The 20,010-nt window shown below is 39.5% G+C and overlaps 1 protein-coding gene across 1 annotated transcript in view; it reads left to right on the top strand.

Moving 5' to 3' along the window:
• Positions 1-1,216: 1,216 nt before the first annotated feature.
• RNF128 (ring finger protein 128) overlaps positions 1,217-20,010 on the top strand; it is a 63,174-nt gene continuing 44,380 nt past the window's right edge. The window contains exon 1 of the mRNA XM_070292165.1: positions 1,217-2,031. Coding sequence (XP_070148266.1) covers positions 1,539-2,031 — 493 coding nt within the window. The 5' untranslated portion in view covers positions 1,217-1,538. The remainder of the gene's footprint in view (positions 2,032-20,010) is intronic.

Here is a 20,010-nt window from a genome sequence, read left to right as displayed (position 1 = left end):
CAACCTTGGTATTCTTTAAAAAGTATTGGGTCCCTGACTGTTTCATAATAATAGTATTTAACAGATATAATTTTTCTATTCTGCTAGTGAAGTGAAAGCCTCTCAGTCCTGTCTGACTCTTTGCGACCCCATGGACTATACAGTACATGGCACTCTCCAGGCCAGAATACTGGAGTGGGTAGCCTTTCCCTTCTCCAGGGGATCTTCCCAACCCAGGGATCCAACCCAGGTCTCCCACATTGCAGGCAGATTCTTTACCAGCTGAGCTACAAGGGAAGCCCTATTCTCTGCTAAGCACTGTTCTAAGGGCTTTATGTGTATGAACTCATTTGATCTGGACAAGTCTATGAGGTAGGTACTATTATCACCCCCATTTTATAGATGATGAGGAAACTGAGGCACGGAGAAGTAATTTTGCCAAGGTTGAAGGTTATCCATGTGTCAGACACCAGAAGTATTAATTCAGTTTAATCCATGCTTATTTATTGAGCACATACTAAATTAATAACTAACAGGGTAAACGAAAATTGTATACTTAAAATAAGGAGAAATCTTAACGCCAAAGTGCCATGAGCGAATTGTCAAGGTGAATCAGGCTCATTTTTGTTAGTGGGCAATGGAGAATGATTGTGTAGATAAGGTCATGAGTTGGCGGAGACATATCCGGTTGGGTAAATCTGGTTTGTGGAAGATGGAAGAGGTTTAGTTTCAAGGAGTATGAAAACAGTCAATCTTTTTTTGAGAGCTAAGATTAGCTTTAGAAGGGGCATCTAATGCAGTAGATTTAGGATGAGGTAAAGGTGAAAGAAAATACACAGGTATGACGCTTGTTTAGAGCAGGAAAGGAAAAATTAAAAAAAAAAATAAGATAATGGGTTCTTCCTGCCCCTCCCCCCCTTAGAAGATTAGTAAATAGCCTGCCTAGGTACCACCCACCTACCCAAATTCTCTGGACTGCAACTCAGACCCTTCAGATCTGGGCTTTTTAGAAGTGCTTTTCGCATTCTGGCACCTTAAGCCTGAACAGCCTTGTGGGCAAACGTTACGAGGGAAAAAATACATTCTTGCAGTTCAAAATGGACTCGAATCCTACCAGCGAGCGTTTCTGTTCGCGCTGATTCCACAGTTCCTCACCTGTCCGTTTTTCATACTACGACTCGACACACCTGACCACACAGCTTCCGATCTTAGTCTAAAGCCTTCCCTTCCTGCTACCCTTTTAAGAGGCGGTCCCGCAGTGTCCTTTCCTCCCTCCCAGCCACCTCTACCCCCGGTCGGCGGGGCGGGGCTTCGCGCTAAAACCCCGGAGCCCGACGCGGCCCCGGCAGTCGCGGAGAGGAGTCGAGCCACAAAGGGCTTCCTCTGCGGCAACATCTCCGGCGCGCTACGTGCCCGCCGGCTCTGACCCAGCCCGCCGCGCGCGCCAGTCTCTCCCCGTCCTCTCCCTACCTGGCGCGCACCTGGCCCGGGCCGGGGTCCCGCCGAGAGTCGGGAAGGCGCGTGCGAGGGGCCCTAGGGAACCTCAGAGCGCGCATACCATGGGGCCGCTGCCGGGGGCCGGGGTCTTCTGCCGCGGTGGTTGTGGCTTTTCCCGATTGCTGGCCTGGTGCTTCCTGCTGGTTCTGAGTCCGCAAACCCCCGGCTCCAGGGGAGCCGAAGCCGTGTGGACCGCGTACCTCAACGTGTCCTGGCGGGTTCCGCACACCGGAGTGAACCGCACCGTGTGGGAGCTGAGCGAGGAGGGCGTGTACGGCCAGGATTCGCCGCTCGAGCCCGTGGCTGGGGTCCTGGTACCGCCCGACGGGCCGGGGGCGCTCAATGCCTGTAACCCGCACACGAATTTCACGGTGCCCACGGTCCCGGGGGACTGGGGCAGCAGCGTGCAAGTGTCTTGGTTGGCCCTCATCCAGCGCGGTGGGGGTTGCACCTTCGCAGACAAAATCCATCTGGCTTACGAGAGAGGGGCGTCTGGAGCCGTCATCTTTAACTTCCCGGGGACCCGCAATGAGGTCATCCCCATGTCTCACCCGGGTGAGTGCAGCTATCCAATTGCGCCCCATCAAACCCCTGCCGAGGCCATTTTTCCCATATTTCTCTCAGGGTATTCCTCCCCCTATCCCCTTGCTCCGAAGGAGAACGAGTGTCCTTTCTGTCCCCATCGAGTGAGGCAGGGTCCTCTCTTCCCCAAGCTGCACCCTGCATGGGGGGTTGGGCGGGAAAATCCTTCAGAATTTGCCTCTTTGGTGGAAAAGGGTAAAAACCAACGGATTGCGGGGGCTGGCAACTCGAGAACTGTTGGGGTTCTTTGCGTCGTCTTTTCCTGCTGTTTGTGAGGGTGCTTGCATGGGGTGGGCATTGGTGGTGGGCACTGGGTTTGATATGACTGGGAGGCAGCCTAACCGAGAAGCCCATCTGGAAAATCTCTTCCTCAGCCTTGTCCTGATTCACAGCCTCAGGCCCGCCGCAGATTTTTTTCCCTCCGCTCTCCCTGTTTTCTCTGCGTGTTTCCTCGAATCAGGTACAAGATTGTGTTACTGTGCCCTGTTAACCTCATTCCAGTTTTGTTGGAAACTATGTTCAGCCCTTGGATCCTTCTCTGCCCCTGGGTCTCAGGTCCCAAGTGACTGTTGGCATCGCTGCTTTCCTTGGCCTCTGGGGGAAAAAAAAAATCTGATTTAGTTTATTGAGTGACAAAACAGGTGCCATTAGTGTTACTTAAAAGGGAGAGGTTTATGCACGAGGCTAGCAAGGACCTAGACTTTGGAAAATGTAATCCAGGTAGATCTTACATTTGTGCAGATGAGGTGGGTTACTCTTTTTCCCTTTTCAGTTATCCTTCCAGAAACCTTCTCCCTGTTGAGGTATTCATACCATGTGTACATAGTGATCCTAGGCCCCAAAAGACAAAGAAAAAAATGTGGGGGGATAAAAAGGCAGAGACACATACTGGCAGTATATCATAGTTGTTGAGAGCTGGGCCTCAAGTCAGATGTTGGTTAAATTCTCGCTCGGTTGCTTGCTAGTCCTGTGACCTTGAGCAACTTATTTGAAGTCTAGCCTGGGTTCCCTCCTCAATCAAATGGAAAAGAACTAAGAATGAACCACTCCCACAGGTTTGCCAGGAGGATGAAGTGATTGTCCTTTTAGGAGTCACTGGAGAGATGAATCTGCTTGTTTAGCTGCTGGAGGTTTTGTGTTTTTCCTAAAACAGTGTGTCTGGCCCTGCCTAGAGAGCACTTGTAGAGTGGCTGGGTGGTATAATGGAAAGGGTACTGAACTGGAACTCAGGAGATTTGAGCTCATTTTAGTCCCTTCTGTGCCTGTACCAGCTTTGTGACCTTGTACAGGTTACTCACTTAGTCAAATGATAGTACAGAGGTAGGAGGGGGAGGCCAAGTTGCAGATTGTGCAGAGACAAAAATGAACCAAATAAACTCCCTTCCAGCTCTAAAGTGCTGTGATTCTTAGATTTTATATTGAGTAAAGATAGCCGCAACTCTGTCTCTTTTGGTTGATAATTCATTGATTAGAATGAAAAGACTTTTTAAAGGCTGATAGAAAGGAAGAATAAGGACTCATAAATTTTAAAGTCCTTCCATTTCAATTGGCTACTTACATGCAAGGTTTTGACTTTGCCTCCTCTAAATAAGATTCGTTTGCACGGATGATTTGGAATTGAAAAGTACTCTTTAATTAGAGTTCTGGTTTAGACTGCTTTCATCCTACTTCTGTTTAAGGATATAAGCTTATATTTATCTGATAGTTTTAGGGGACAATAAAATTAATTTTTTTGCATTCCTACTATGTTCCAGGCACTCTGCATACATCTTACTTATACTTTGTGGAGAGATACTTTTGTGGTGTACTAGGAAAAGCACAGGCATTGTAGTCAAGAATGAGAATCAAATTCTGAATTTACCACATAATAGTTTTGTGTCCTTGGTCAGATTTTTTAACTTTACTGAGTCTCAGTTTTCCCATATATAAGATGGAGATATTTACATTGCTGTGATCATTAAGGATAATGTATGTAAACTACCTAGCAGATAATAAATACTTAGTTAAAAGTTAGTTATTATAATAGGCTAATGCTAACAAGATGCAAAAAAATTAATGAGCAAACATAGGCGTACACAACTGTCAGGGTAAAGACAAATACACTGGGAATCTAAGCATGGCTCTTTTGTTTCAGAATACTATATAGAAATAAAGCCCTAAATAGCGATCACTTAATTAAAACTCAGAAGAGTGTTTTGATACTTTAAAAAATGAATTATTATCTGAGATATAGCAATGAATTATTATCTGACTGTAACAATGTTACACTTAGGTTAACTAGCTGAAAGAGCTAGCTAGTTACTTGAGAAATGGAATCACATTTCTCCCTTTAACTCCGGAGAAACTACTTTTCAACACAGGGGGAAATCACTTTGCATTTCATCCATGTATGTTGGTAAATATTTTGTTTGCAAAGTGCTGTGTTGTTTGCTTTGCTCATTCCTGAGAGTAATCACAGGTTTCGTTGTAATCTCTGGTCAAAAAACGATTTCTCTTGGATCCTAGTGGCAAAGAGGTAAGACTGAAGTTTAAGTGTTGATTAACTTAATATATATTGCCATGAATTCTACAAGGGCCGCCGAATATGGAAAAGTCATTGCTGTGGACTTTGTTTTACAAAACCTTTCTCCACCCCCTCTCACAGGGGTCTGTGCTTGAATTGTCCTTCACTGGAATTAGTGCTGATCATCCACACTCCTACCTATCACAGTTCTGTGACCATGAATATCCATTTGTTTCAAGTAATAGAGCTAACTGGTTTAGAACAGTAGCTTTAACACTTCTGTATATTGGAGAGAAACTCCAATATCTAACAGCAACCAATTAGAAATTCAGGCTGTTTTTATGGATAACAAATTTTCCCAAAGGGTAGCTATAGCCTTGCAGCAACCTAGCAGTTTATTTCTGTATACTATTTTCCAGAAAATCTTGATTCTTTCAGATAAAAAATTATAAATGATAGATTTCTATTAACAGCTGATCCTGCAATCTCTGGATATTTTTCATTCAAATTGATCCAGAAACGGGGAAGAAAGTTCAGAGAAAATGTTGGTTTCACAGTTAAATCACTATTCGTGTCTTATTTAAATAAGAAAATCAGATAAGAAGCGGCCAAAACTTAGAGTAAGCACTAAAGCCGTCTAAAATGCAGGGTTGTCACGATGAGACACGTTGCGCATGCTCTCGTTATTGCACAACTAACTAGACTGCTTTCCCAAGCAGATGAGCCTGAGCCTTGCATGCTTTCTAATTGAACACAGCCCACGGGTTGAAGTGGTGTCAGTACTTCCTTGTATAGTTTTCCTTGAGTCAACATGTGCAGGCATGAGTTTATTGAAAGACCTGTGCAAAGCTTCCACCTTCATAATCCATGCCGTGCTCACCAGAACTTGAAACATATCAAAAGGATGGCAGGAGAAGCATTATTCCTGAGTGCTGTAAAAAAGTGAATGAACCAAGCCATTTAAGCTAATGAATGATTTGGTGGTCTCCCTTGGAATAGAGTTTGCTATATAAAACAGTTGCTTGTTGTATACATTGTTGGAAGACTTCTTAGAGCATATTAAGAAGATGACCTTTGCCACTTTTTCTTTATTTATTTTTTATTTTTTGGCTGCTCAGTGCAGCATGTGGGATCTTAGTTCCCCAACCAGGGATAGAACCTGTGCCCCCTCCAGTGGGAGTCAGGAGTCTTAACTGCTGGACTGCCAAGGAAGTCCCCAGGTTTTTTTTCTTTAATTGAAATATACTTGTGTGTTGATTTACAGTGTTGTGTTAATTTCAGGTGTATAGCACAGTGATTCAGATGTGCACACACACACACACATATTCTTATTCAGATTCTTTTCCCTTATGTGCCATGCTTAGTTGCTTTAGTCATGTCTGACTCTTTGTGACCCCATGGACCATAGCCCGCCAGGCTCCTCGGTTGGTGGGATTTTTCCGGCAAGAATGCTGGAGTGGATTGCTATGCCCTCCTCCAGGAGATCTTCCCGACCCAGTGATCAAATCCACGTCTCCTGCATTACAGGTGGATTATTTGCCTGCTGAGCCATTGGGAAGGCCCAATTCCCTTGTAGTTTATAATGATATATTGAGTATAGTTCCCTGTGCTATACAGTAGTAGGTCCTTGTTATTTTATATAAAGTACTATGTATATGTAAATCCCAAACTCCCTCCCCGTGCCACTTACTATTTTTAAAATCTTAGGCCAGTATTTTACTTCTCTATGTCTTAGTTTTCTCCTATGTAAGATGGACATAATAAAAAACTTGCCTGATAAGGTTAATGGAATTAAATGATATAATACAGATAAAGTGTTTAACACAAAGCCTGACATTTAGGAAGCAACTATAATTTTTCTTAGGATAGGATAGTATTTTAGAAATACATTTGGAGTTAGGATAGGGATAGTTAAATGTATTTTAGAAAATGAAAATTGATTTGTATGTTTGTGGTATATAATTTGAAAATGAATAGCCACGAGTACTCCAAGGTCCATATTATCTGATATCTAACTGTAACTCTTTAGGAATAAGTTGAGTAAACTAAATGCTTTACAAGAAAATAATCTTTTGGCCTGCATATGTTTGTCATTCTTCTCTCAAATAACTGCTTGTCCCTTGAGTAACCAGTCTCTTTTCCATTCACAAGGACTTTGGAATAGGATTTTCCACTGGTTTATTACCACTCAGTTCCTTCTCAACCATTTGACATTTAGTTTCTATTCTGTTTTGAGTTTTGCTGTTGTTGTTGTTTGCTTTTTAATTTTTATTTTTTACCCCCTAGTAAGTTGACATCAAAAAGAACCTCTTTAGGCTCAAAAAGAAGTTGAGAAGAGATTGGGTGGTGATGATTTACCAAGGTAAAATACCATTCCAAAATCTATTCTCACGTTCATCCTTTTTGATCTCTCTGCAGAACTCTATTTGATATTGTTGACTGCTCCTTCTTTGAAACTCCTTCCCAAGCAGTCTCTTGCTTCTCTTTCGTTTCATTTCTGTTATTTTATTAACACATTCATCTCACACCTTTTCTCCCTTGCATTCACATCCAGGCCCCCAACACTATCCCTCTAATAAGTATCTGCCACGTCCAGTTGATTTAAACTTTTCCTTCTCACATATGTTCCCTTCTCCCTCACAATTGTTATTACACTGCTTACGGTTCCAAATGTCTTCTAGTGGAAACAAATGCTTAGCCTCCTAATTGGTCTCCCTGCCCTCAGTCACTTCTTCCTTTCAGTTCTTCTTCCATGTGGCCACTGGAACATAGCTCTGGACACATATATGCCATTACTCAAGAGCCCATTACTTATAATTTTTAGATTATGTTTCTCAGCGTGGCATATACACTCTTAATAATCTAGTCCCAACCTATTTTTGAAGCTTTATGTACCTCTTGTCTCATATTGATCCTGAAACATATTCTCTACCCTTTCCCATTATCATTCCTTTGCTCATACTTCTGCTTTTGCCTATGTACCCTTTTCTTCCCAGCTCTGTTGATCAGAAACTCACCCATCCTTCAAAACCCAACACAGATGCCTCCTCATCGTTGAAGGTTTTCATAATTCCTTCTTTTCCCCTTCTCACCACAGCCCCCACAACCAAAAACAAAATAATCTCTTATCTCCCATAGAATTCCATCCATTATAAATACTTTCTGCATTTTGCTGGTAGTTTTTGTTCATGTATTTTCTCTTCCTACTGTATTGTAATCATTTTAATGTTTTATTAATTTCATATTCCCCATAGGAACCTTTATTAACTTCCCTGTTGGCTCAGTGGTAAACAATCTGCCTGCCAATGCAGGAGATGCAGATTCCATCCCTGGGTTGGGAAGATCTCCTGGGGGAGGAAATGGCAACCCACTCCAGTATTCTTGCCTGGAAGATCCTGCGGACAGAAGAGCCTGACGAGTATACATGGGATAGTAAAAGAGTGGGACTTGACTTAGTGGCTAAACAACAACAATTTAGAAACCTTTTTACTGTATGTGCTCTGCAAATAGTTGTTGAGTGGCCTTAAATACATAAGAATGACAAAGGATCATAAGGTTCCCTAGAAAACTATCTAAAAAAAGGGATTGAAACTCAATTCACTGAACATTTATCAAGGGTCTACTGTATGCTAAGTACTGAGTTTCCTGCCTCAATATACAAAAAAAGAAATAAGATTATATAAATACTTTAAGATTGCAAGCACCCTAATTTATATGGTGGTCATCATCATGTGCTAGTTTATGGTTTTTAAATAGTAATATGACCTAGATAACAAAGAAATAATGACAGTAAGTATTTCTGTTGAACCTTCCCTTTTCTATTTTTTTAATATTAAAAAATTTGATTTATACCATTAAATTTATGTCTCCAACTAAAATGCTTCCATTGAACATGTTGGTGAATGTTGAATTCCATAATATAAAAATTCCATAATATAAAAATCAATATAGCTTGATTGAGGAATTGTTTTTCCCCTAGTCCATGGAAGATGTGTGGTGTCTCATCTAGAATGCATTTAGTCTCTATTCTTAGGCTTCAGTGGAGGACATAGAGGAGAGTACCAAAGATATTGTCTAAATTATTTTCTGATTATAAACTTAACTATGCTTCTTGCAGAAAACTTGGAAAATACAGAAAACTAAAAATAAGAGCTCCACATAATTCTACAATGCAGAGACGGTATCGTTAATATCCCTTCTTGTCTCTTTTTCCATATATAGGTATAGTTTGGTATCCTACTTTTATCATGAATATTAATACAGTATTAAGAAAATACAATTTAAAGGAAAACAGAAAAAACCATAAATGTAACCATTTTACCATTTGGGGGTGCTTTTGTTGTCATTTTCTCCCTTTGCTCTGTATATGTATTATGTAAAGAATTATAATTATATACTAGATATGCAGTTTTGTATCCTACTTCTTGTTGTAAGCATTTTCCTGTGTAATTAAAAATAGAAAGAGGGTTTTCTTATAAGCTGAAGATGGCAGTCTTTGGTGGGGGTGGGAATTGAGCTTCTTTTCCAATAACTAGCAAAAAGAAGTGCAGAAATGGTGATGGGGAGGGATGTGAATTGGAACATTTAAAACAAAAATATACCCCAGAGAGCTTTATATAAAATATGCTAACTAGTCAAAAACATGATCTGGTCTAACACATATTCATTGCCTATTGTGGCCTTGGCCTTTTGAAAGATTTGATCACCATTTGTGCCTTAGTTCCTCTTCTCCTACAGTATTCTTATAATATTCCTATATTATAGGAATTAGGTCACAAATGAAGTTTACACCCAGTTTCCTTGTTGCTTGGTTAAGCAGCACCTCATTGACTAAAATGGCTTTTCTTATTCATGATGGCCACTGAACTATAAACTATTGTTGGGTTTTCCCCAAAGTTTGCCTGATAGGGTACCACGAGTACTGCTTAGGGGTGAATAATTTATTGTATATGTAAATTTTATTGACGAATAATGTACATACCAAAAAGGTATGGAAATAATTAGTGTATAGATCAGTGAATTTTCACAAAGTGAGCACACTTGTGTAACCAGCACCTGGATCAAGAGGCAGGATAGTCCCAGAACCCCAGAAGGCTACCTTACACCCCACAGTGAAGACCCTTTGAAGCAGCACAATTGTCAACTTTGTCTTCAGAGGAAATGACTTCTTACAGCATGTGGTAGGAGCCCACTCGCCCACAGAAACAAATCCTACACTGCACTGGAGCTAGTTAACGGTGGTTGATCCTCAGCTACACATTATAGGGAGTTATTTCCAAGCACTTTTTGACAAAGTTTTTAAGCCAGTTCAGAATTGCCACATTGAGCTGTTAACACCCACTTTGGAGCCCTGTGGGCAAAGCAGAGCACAAGGGCTCTTTGTTATTTTTCCATTTCCTGTTCTGCCTCTTTCAGCTGTGTGTACGTCTTTCTGTATATCATGACATATAATTATTGCCTGAATTTACCCCTAGGCTTGTTACATTATTGATTGCTTCCAGAAAGAAAGTTTGGTGATTTATGCCCGACTTCATGGAGGCTGTTAGGTTCAGAACCTAGACATGAGTTACTTGGTTTTAATGCTTGAATGCTCAAGTTAGATACAAATCAGTGATTTTGAGTTAACCCTATTTATTTTGACCTTTTTTGAAAGAAGATGGTGCTTGAACTCACTTGGTGTGTGTGTGTGTTTCTCTCAGAATATCAGTCATTATCATTTCAGATAAAATGTTGAATAAGCTTAGTTAAATGCTGCCTGCAACTAAAAAGTCTTAGCCTTTGAAAAGAAAACACACCAAAATGTTAACCGTGGTTATATCCAGTTGCTGGAGTTATAGGTGATTATTGTTCTCTTCATTATAATTTGTCTCTATTTTATGAATTTCTTAAAATGAATGTTTTGTACTTATAATCAGAAAAATAATGTTATTTAAAAATCCAAAATACTCCTATAGTGTTCATAAATCCAAAAGAAAGCATTAATTATGTGACTATACCAATAGCAGGAACAAAGCATACCTAATGATAGAAATGATTTATAGACTATTATTAGAATTTAAAGAAGAATTACTTTGGTTTTTTGAATATATCTAACTCACAGAATTGTTAGCATGGTCCTTTCTTGTTAATACTGATTTTTCTGTATGTAAAATAAGCCTTGAACACTAAAGAACTTTAAAGACTGACTTTTTCAGTTTATAATATAGAATGTTTCTCTTCTCTTTACCCTTTGTATTATGATTGGTATTTTTCCTTTCCCCCCTTTTGTACATACCTTACCTTTCTTTTTTTTTTTCATCTGTTTATTTTCCATAAGAGTCCTGCTTGCCCTCACAAGCCCTCTTCAATATCTTTTCTACTCAATACTTTTAAAATTAATGCTAAATTTAATAGCTTAATATGAAGAATCCGATATATTGGCAGTTTTCACCCATGACACACTTGAGTTCATCTGATGACAATTTGTTGTTCAGTCACTCAGTCATGTCCAACTATTTGAGACCACACGGGCTGCAGCACCCCAGGCCTTGTCGTTTACTATCTCCTGGAGTTTGCTCAAATTCACATTCATTGAGTTGGTGATGCCATCCAACCATTTCATCCTCTGTCATTCCCTTCTCTTTCTGTCTTCAATCTTTCCCAGCATCAGGGTCTTTTCCAATGAGTCAGCTCTTCGCATCAGGTGGCCAAAGTATTGGAGCTTCAGTCTCAGCATCAGTCTTTCCAATGAATATTCAGGGTTGCTTTACTTTAGGAAGGACTGGTTTGATCTCCTTGCAGTCCAAGGGACTCTCAAGAGTTTTCTCCAACACCACAGTTTAAAAGCATCAATCTTTGGTGCTCAGCCTTCTTTATGGTCCAACTCTCACATCCGTACATGACTACTGGAAAGACCATAGCTTTGACTATATGGACCTTTGTCAGCAAAGTGATGTCTCTGCTTTTTAATATGCTGCCTAGGTTTGTCATAGATTTCTTTCAAAGAGCAAGTATCTTAATTTCATGGCTGCAGTCACCATTCGCAGTGATTTTGGAGCCCAATAAAATAAAGTCTGTCACTGTTTCCATTGTTTCCTCATCTATTTGCCATGAAGTGATGGGACCAGATGCCATGATCTTAGTTTTTTGAAAGCTACATTTTAAGCCAGCTTATTCACTCTTCCTCTTTCACCTTCATCAAGAGGCTCTTTAATTCATCCTTACTTTCTGCCATAAGGGTGGTATCATCTGTGTATCTGAGGTTATTCATATTTCTCCCTGCAGTCTTAATTCCAGCTTATGCTTCATCCAGCCTGGCATTTCACGTGATGTACTCTGCATAGAAGTTAAATAAGCAGGATGACAGTATAAAACCTTGATGTACTCCTTTTCCAATTTTGAACCAGTCCATTGTTCCATGTCTGGTTCTAACTGTTGCTTCCTGACCTGCATATAGGTTTCTCAAGAGGCAGGTCAGGTGGTCTTGTATTCCCATCTCTTTAATAATCTTCCACGGTTTGTTGTGATCCACACAGTCAAAGGCTTTAGCATAGTCAATGAAGCAGAAGTAGATGTTTTTCTGGAACTCTCTTCCTTTTTCTAGGATCCAGTGAATGTTGGCAATATGATCTCTGGTTCCTCTGCCTTTTCTAAATCCAGCTTGAACATCTGGGAGTTCTTGGTTTACGTACTGTTGAAGCCTATCTAGGAGAATTTTGACCGTGACCTTGCTAACATGTGAAATGAGTGCAATTGTGTGGTAGTTTGAATATTCTTTGGCATTACCTTTCTTTGGCATTGGAGCGAAAACTGACCTTTTCCAGTCCTGTGGCGGCTGCTGAGTTTTCCAAATTTGCTGGCTTATTGAGTGTAGCACTTTTACAGCGTCATCATTTAGAATTTGAAATAGCTCAGCTGGAATTCCACCACCTCCACTAGCTTTGCTCGTAATGATGTTTCCTTAGGCCCACTCCACTTTGCACTTGAGGATGTCTGGCTCTAGGTGAGTGATCACACTATCATAGTTATCTGGTGGCTCAAATCATGAACTCATTATGGCAAAATTCAGACTTAAATTGAAGAAATAGGGAAAACCACTAGGCCATTCAGGTATGACCTGAATCAAATCCCTTACGATTATACAGTGAAAGTGACAAATAGATTCAAGGGATTAGATCTGAAAGACAGAATTCCTGAAGAACTGTGGATGGATGGAAGTTTGTAACATGGTACAGGAGGCACTGATGACTTAGCTTTTGTCATTCTAGAAAAGAGGAAGAAACTTTATGAGAATAAGGGCAAAGGAGAATCATGGTATTCTTATTTTACAGTTTATTAATGATGTGCAGAACATACAAGCTCAATCAAAATAGTATTTAACACATCATTAAAATTGAATTACAGATCTTCCTTGACATGATGGAGTTACATCCTGGTAAACCCATCATAAATGGAAAATATCATAAGTCAAAAATGCATTTAATACACCTAACCTGCCTAACATGATAGCATATTCTTTAATATGCTCAGAACATTTATATTAGCCTACAGTTGTGCAAAATCATCTAACACAAAGCCTATTTGATAATAAAGTGTTGATTATCTCATGTAATTTATCGAACACTGTACTGAAAGTGAAAAACAATTATTGTATGGATACACAGTGGTTGTAAGTATATTAGTTGTTTACTTTCATGGTAATATGGCTGACTGCTGCTGCTCAGTGAGGATCGTACCACTCAAAAGTCACACCATCGTAAGTTGGGAACCTTCTGTGCTTGTTTTTTGGGGGCTTCCCAGGTGGCGCAGTGGTAAAGAATCTGCCTGCCAATGCAGGAGATGCAAGAAATGCTGGTTCGATACCTGAGTTAGGAATATCCCTTGGAACAGGAAATGGCAACCCCCTGCAGCATTCTTGCCTGGAAAATCCTATGGACAGACGAGCTTGTGGGCTACAGTCCATGAGATTGCAAAGAGTCGGACACAACTGAGCATGCGTGTATTTGTTTTTTAAATTGGCATTTCCTTTGAAATAATACTTTGCTATGCACAGGTTGGTGGTTTGCACAAGAAATTGTCAAATTCAAGGGTAGCGGTTATACCACTTCTTTTCCTCTTAGGATACATTTTGTGTCCTACTTTTCTACATGCTTCCTTTGCCTTTCATAGCTCAATCAATTCCACCTTAGATATAGTCTCTCTCTCTTGCTTTCGCTTTTATTCTGTCTTGCTGAGTCCCATTTTTACAAAAAAATTTGAGCTTCTTTCTGTGTGATGCCATTTCTTTTGAAGTGAAATTAGGCATAAAGAAGCCAGTGCTGTCAATATCTTAACAATCTTAAATGTGTCCGTAACTACTCCCACAGTCTCTACAAAAACTTCCCATCAACCATTTAATCCTCCTGATTAAATATGCATTTTCTCATGTCCCAGCATTTAAGATATTTTAAATGTTTTGGATTTTTTGCTTGCTTGCCTAAGTATTTCTGAGATTTTTTTTTTCTGAGAAGTTTTATTATAAATTTGGGTTTTTAAGTAATAATTTATATTTGCTTTGAAGTTTTTAGTCCTCAAAGCATTTCCCATGGAAATAATCTGGGGATTAATTTGGGAGCTCAAACTCTGTTTACCAACATTACTGTGGGAAAATGTATTGTCTCTAGTTCCAAACAACTCATTTGCAGATGAATTTCTGAAACACAACCCATCAGTGTTTCTGTTGTGGTTTTTGTTCATAATGATAGCTCCATTAAATATGGTTTATTAGGTTCTCCCCAATCATGCTAGTTTAGAGAGATTTCTCTACTTAATCAGTTTCTTTGCGATGTTGACCAAAGCACTACCTCACTTTTACATGTGTTTTACCTTAAGGAATCCCCATTTTGTTTTCCTAACCTATGATCATCTTGGAGGTTGGCTTATTTTAATAGCATTTGTAATGTTCCCAAAAGTTTCAAGAATGTAATTTTGATTTGTGGCTTAGCCATTAACAGATTTCCAAGTCCTTACATCTTTTCTCATTTTAGAGGATTTCAACAGTCATTCAGATGAAGGCTAAAAAAGTGTGATTATATTGAGTAAAGTTTTCATTAGTAGATATACACAAGCAACCTATATTTCACAAAATTCCAAAGTGCTTTGAGTTATAGGAGTGCTTCAAAGTTTTGCATCCCACCACCATCATTTCATCTTGGCAAGAGAGCAGGATGTGTAAAAGAAACGGAAACTGGCCAGTGCAAAAGCATCAGTCACTCCCTTGCCCTAGACCTCAACCCTCCCCCTACTTTGCTGCTGCTGTCTGGCTAATGTCTTTTGGTTGAACTGGCAATCAAGATAAGGAAATTGACTTACTTTGACTAATGTAATTAAAGGTTAAGAGATTACCCTTTGTTAGCAAGGAAAGATACATGATTACTCTTTTTTATTTCAACCTATTGTGCTAGAGGTGAATGTTCTATTTGAAATTGGGAGATAGCATACTGCAATGGAAAAACAGATGTCCTTGAGTCAGACTGCTCTTTTTGAATTTCAGCCCTACTAATTAATATATATGTAGTCTTGGGCGAGTTTTTGACCTGGACTTCATTTATCTTGATTTATATAAAGGAGGGGTAATTAATGCCCATTTCCTGTGATACTGTAAATAAAGTATTTGGCCTGAGGTAGGTGTTTTGTGACTGTTAGTTCTCTTGAACCTTTTGTTGACAGTTTTTTCTTTTTTTAACTAAACATAATATTTCAACTTTGATTATTACAGCTGTTCACCACCTCATTTTGAAATAAGTAATTGCTTTATATGTAAAAGTAGGGAAAAAAATGTGGCATCTAAATTGCTATTTTTCTGGCAGTTTTTGAAAAATGCAGGTAGAAATCACATAATCAAGAAACTGAAACAACTCTTGTCCTTCTCCCCTGTGTATTTCCGTTTTAAGCAGCAGCAGGACCTTAAAATCAAGATGTTAAGCTCTAACAATAGAAATGGCTTTGAACCTTTTGAGGGCTAAGTGGTCCAAAGATCAGGAACTAAGGAATGAGGTAGATTTTAACTTAAATCCCAGATCTATCATGTAATAGCTTTGTGACCTTAACCAAATTATTCTCTATAACAGGAGTCCCCAACCTCTGAGATCGAATGCCTAATGATCTGAGGTGGAGCTGATGTAATACTAATAAGTTAATAATAATTATTAATAGTAAATTAATAATTTCTATTAATAAAGTGCACAATAAATGTAATGCACTTGAATCATCCTGAAACCATCCTCCCACCAACCCCAGTCCATGGATAAATTGTTTTCCGTGAAACTGGTGCCTGGTCTCAAAATGGTTGGAGATCACTGCTCTATAAGACTCATCTATTGAACGGGGGATGATAGTTGTACCTGTTTCATAGGGTTATTATGAGACATAAATTAGACAATATATAATACACTTAGTACATAGCTTTGTTCATTAAAAAATAGCTTAACCACCTCCTTATCCTCATGTATAGCCCTATCTGGAGACTGGCAGTATATATCTCTGCGGGACTTCTCAGAACCTCTGAGAAGTATAGATGAATCTAAAACACTTTAACTTTGTCTAATGCATTATTTTCTAAACTTATTTATCTATAGAATGCTTTTTATCTCAGAATACTAAACATCTGAAATATAAATTGGAAAACACTGATTACCAAGCACTTGATAACTTCTTTCCTCTCTTTCGTTCTCTCCCCCTCCCCCTCCCCCTGTCTTTCTGTGTCTCTCTTAGACTGACCTCATACTTTAACTGTACCAAAGTCCTATCAGTGTCAAGGAGTGACTACACCAGTTATCTCACTATGATAAGAAAGAATGTTTTCAGCTGTGATGACAAACATTTATGTTTCTTGGTACTAATATGGTACCTTTTAATTCAAGTTAATGTAACTTTATAGTTGCACAGGTTTATTCTCCTTATTGACTCTCAGAAACAACTTATTGTGAAAAGATAAAAACAAATTAGACAGGTTTGTGTTTTTGTGTTCGTTTTTATAAATTAGTGTATGGGCCTAACTTAGCTTAGCCTTTGCAATAATTAATACAGGAGGAAATTTAGTATTCTCAGCTGTCAGAGGGTCCTTATTTATGAATTTTTTATACTAAATGGTACCACAATTTCTGTAGAGGCATACCAAATTCTCTTTTTCTCTGATTCAGATACCTAATAGAATACTAATTTAACATCTGTAACTTTTGCCTACGTAGGTTCTTGTGACAGGATCAAAATGAATACCTTATCTCTCAACATAATGCTCTTTCTGATTTAATGATTAATGCAATTTCCAATCTAATTCCCCTGTTATAAACTGTACGTGAAGAGAAGACACACAAAAAGAGGTTCCAATTGCAGCAAAAGTTTGAATACCCCTTTATGACCAGCCTTGTGACTGGATATTGTAGTAGGAGAATAGTAACAGGAAGTAGGTGAAGATAAACAATGACCTGGTCCTTACATTTTCAGCCTGTGTTGCCTATTTTGTGGCTAATAGTGATATTTTTGTTTGGCACTCAAATATCAATAACGGTAGGGCTTTTTGTTGTTGAGTTGCTCAGTCACGTCTGACTCTTTGCGACCTTATGGACTGCAGCACGCCAGGCTTCCCTGTCCTTTACCATCTCCCAGAGCTCGCTCAAACTCATGTCCATTGAGTTGGTGATACCATCCAACCATCTTTTCCTCTGTCCTCTCCTCCTCCTGCATTCTATCTTTCTCAGTTTCAGAGTTTTTTCCAGTAAGTTGGATCTTTGCCTCAGGTGGCCAAAGCATTGGAGCTTCAGCTTCAACATCAGTCCTTCCAATGATATTCAGGACTGATTTCCTTTAGGGTGGACTGATTGGATCTCCTTGCAGTCCAAGGGACTCTCAAGAGTCTTCTCCAACACCACAGTTCAAAAGCATCAATTCTTCAGTGCTCAGCCTTCTTTATGATCCAACTCTTACATCCATACATGGACTACTAGAAAAACTATAGCTTTGACTATACAGACTTTTATAGGCAAAGTAATGTCTCTGCTTTTTAATATGCTCTCTAGGTTTGTTGTGTCTTTTCTTCCAAGGAGCAAGCATCTTTTAATTTCATGGCTGCAGTCACTAAGGCTTTTGGATCAACACAAAAATGTCACTCTCTAGAGTCTGGCCATATTTAAGGTTCCGAGTACATTTTCCTTTCTAGTTTCACATGATCTGGAAATTTGAGGGTTAAGTGGCAAGTGATGGAGGCCATATCTGAATTTTATTTTATGCCTAGGCTATGGCCTCCTTTTGTGCTCATCCCATCCCCCACCCAATACGGTAGTAATTTATTCAGTGGAATTCTCCTTCTCAAGGTCTCACATTACAAGAAAACAGAATCAATGACTACAAGGAGAAAAGAGCACTATAATTTTCTAACATTTGTTTGTATAAGTTTTCTTTCCTTGAAACCCTAAATCTCCTGTTTAACTTTTTTTTTAAACTGCTCAATAAAGATCAGGTTATTATTAACCTGTGATGTATATATTGTAAGTCAGTAATTCCTTTACCTTGAGCCATTAAATATTCTTATCTCTGAATAGTTCTGGATATTGTGTAGTTTATTATCCCAAAGGATTGAATACATTGATGTTATGGAGTTTACTGACTAGCATTCCTCTGGAAAACAGTAATAAATAGCAACAACAAATGTTGAATTGGTTTCTCAAAATCTTACCTCCCCCAAACAAAAACTGTAGCAATGGAAAACTTTAGCATAAACATTTTAATGCGATCACAGAATACCCTTTTAACCAAATAACATACATCCTAGAATTTCTGCCTGGCCTGGCAATAGCATATCTTATTATTTTCTTTTCCTCAGTATCAGCACAAATTTAAGGTGGTATAAATACTCAACCTGTTCCAATACTTCAAGACCTTTTATGTTCTCTGAACTTCCTCATAAGTGCCCAAACAACCAATCTCCTAGTGAACCAGGATGGCTGTCTGGGTTCTAACTTGAACTTGGCACTAAAATGATATCTGTCCAGCTCCTGAATGCAATTGTGAAACTATAGTGAACTAAAACCGCAGGATGGAGAGGGATTATTGCGATCATTAATACTGCTCTGGCTCTATGTTGATTTCAGTGGCATCAGCACTGAAGCAGTAACCGTCACACTGAACCCAAGATCTGCAGAGTAGGATTAGATTAGTATTTAATTTGTTGCTTATTATAGATATGTCCTTGCTGTAGGCAGATGTGTCTTGAAGATATGCCATTGTTGAACGTAGGGAGGTGATTCATCTTAGACTGTTCATACAATTATCTTTAATGATGAATTTGTTTCCAGATTCAATCAATATTCAAATTGTCACTAAATATAGCATTCTTAAATTGCATTCATCAAACATTTGACGTGTGTTATGTGCCAGGCACTCTGTTAGACATTGTAGTTTCAGTGATAAAAAACCCAGTCCCTAATGTGAAAGAGTCCATAATTTAGTGAAACTCAGGTAAATCAGATAACCTCAAGGAAGCCTGCACTAGACAGTGTAAAACCTGACTATCTAATGTAGATGAGTCAGGATCTTACGAAAGGAGGCTGAACTTTATTTTGTAGGTGAATTAAGCTACAGAGCTTTATGGAGTCCGGTTAGGGATCTTTGGCAAAGAACTCTTTAAGAGCCTTTGGCAAAGGAATTACGTGAACATTTTTCCCATTTAGAAAAATTTATCTGGTAGCCATGAGGGGACTGAATTGAAGGACTGAGACTGGTAGCTTGGAAACTAGCTAGCAGGTTGTTACAGTGATTTAGGTGGCACTAATGCAAGGAGATCCACCAGTCCATCCTAAAGGAGATCAGTCCTGGGTGTTCATTGGAAGGACTGACGTTGAAGCTGAAACTCCAATACTTTGGCCACCTGATGCGAAGAGCTGACTCATTTGAAAAGACCCTGATGCTGAGAAAGATTGAGGGCAGGAGGAGAAGGGGACGACAGGATGAGATGGTTAGATGGCATCATCGACTCAATGGACATGGGTTTGGGTGGACTCTGGGAGTTGGTGATGGATAGGGAGGCCTGGTGTGCTGTGGTTCACGGGGTCGCAAAGAGTCAGACACAACTGAGCGACTGAACTGAACTGAACTGAAGTGGTAAAGAACCCACCAGCCAATGCAGGAGATGTAAGAAATGCAAGTTTGATTCCTAGGTCAGGAAGGTTCCCTGGAGGAGGGAATGGCAAGCCACTCCAGTATTCTTGCCTGGAGAATCCCATGGACAGAGGACCCTGGTGGGCTATAGTCCATGGGGTTGCAAAGATTTGGATACAACTGGAGTGACTTAGCACAGCACAGTGATTTAGGTGAGACACAATGGTGACAATGGAGCTGTGTTAGAAAAGAAATGGGCCTGTTTCTTATGTGGCTGATTTTCTAACTTCTCTCTATGAAGTACTTACTGATAAAATAAGTCTATTGGCAAAGTCTTT

This window comes from Ovis canadensis, chromosome X (genome assembly GCF_042477335.2).
Source record: "Ovis canadensis isolate MfBH-ARS-UI-01 breed Bighorn chromosome X, ARS-UI_OviCan_v2, whole genome shotgun sequence".
Classification (NCBI taxonomy): Eukaryota; Metazoa; Chordata; class Mammalia; order Artiodactyla; family Bovidae; genus Ovis; species Ovis canadensis.
Note: the sequence above shows the minus strand (reverse complement) of the source record. Positions and strands in the feature narration are given on the sequence as shown.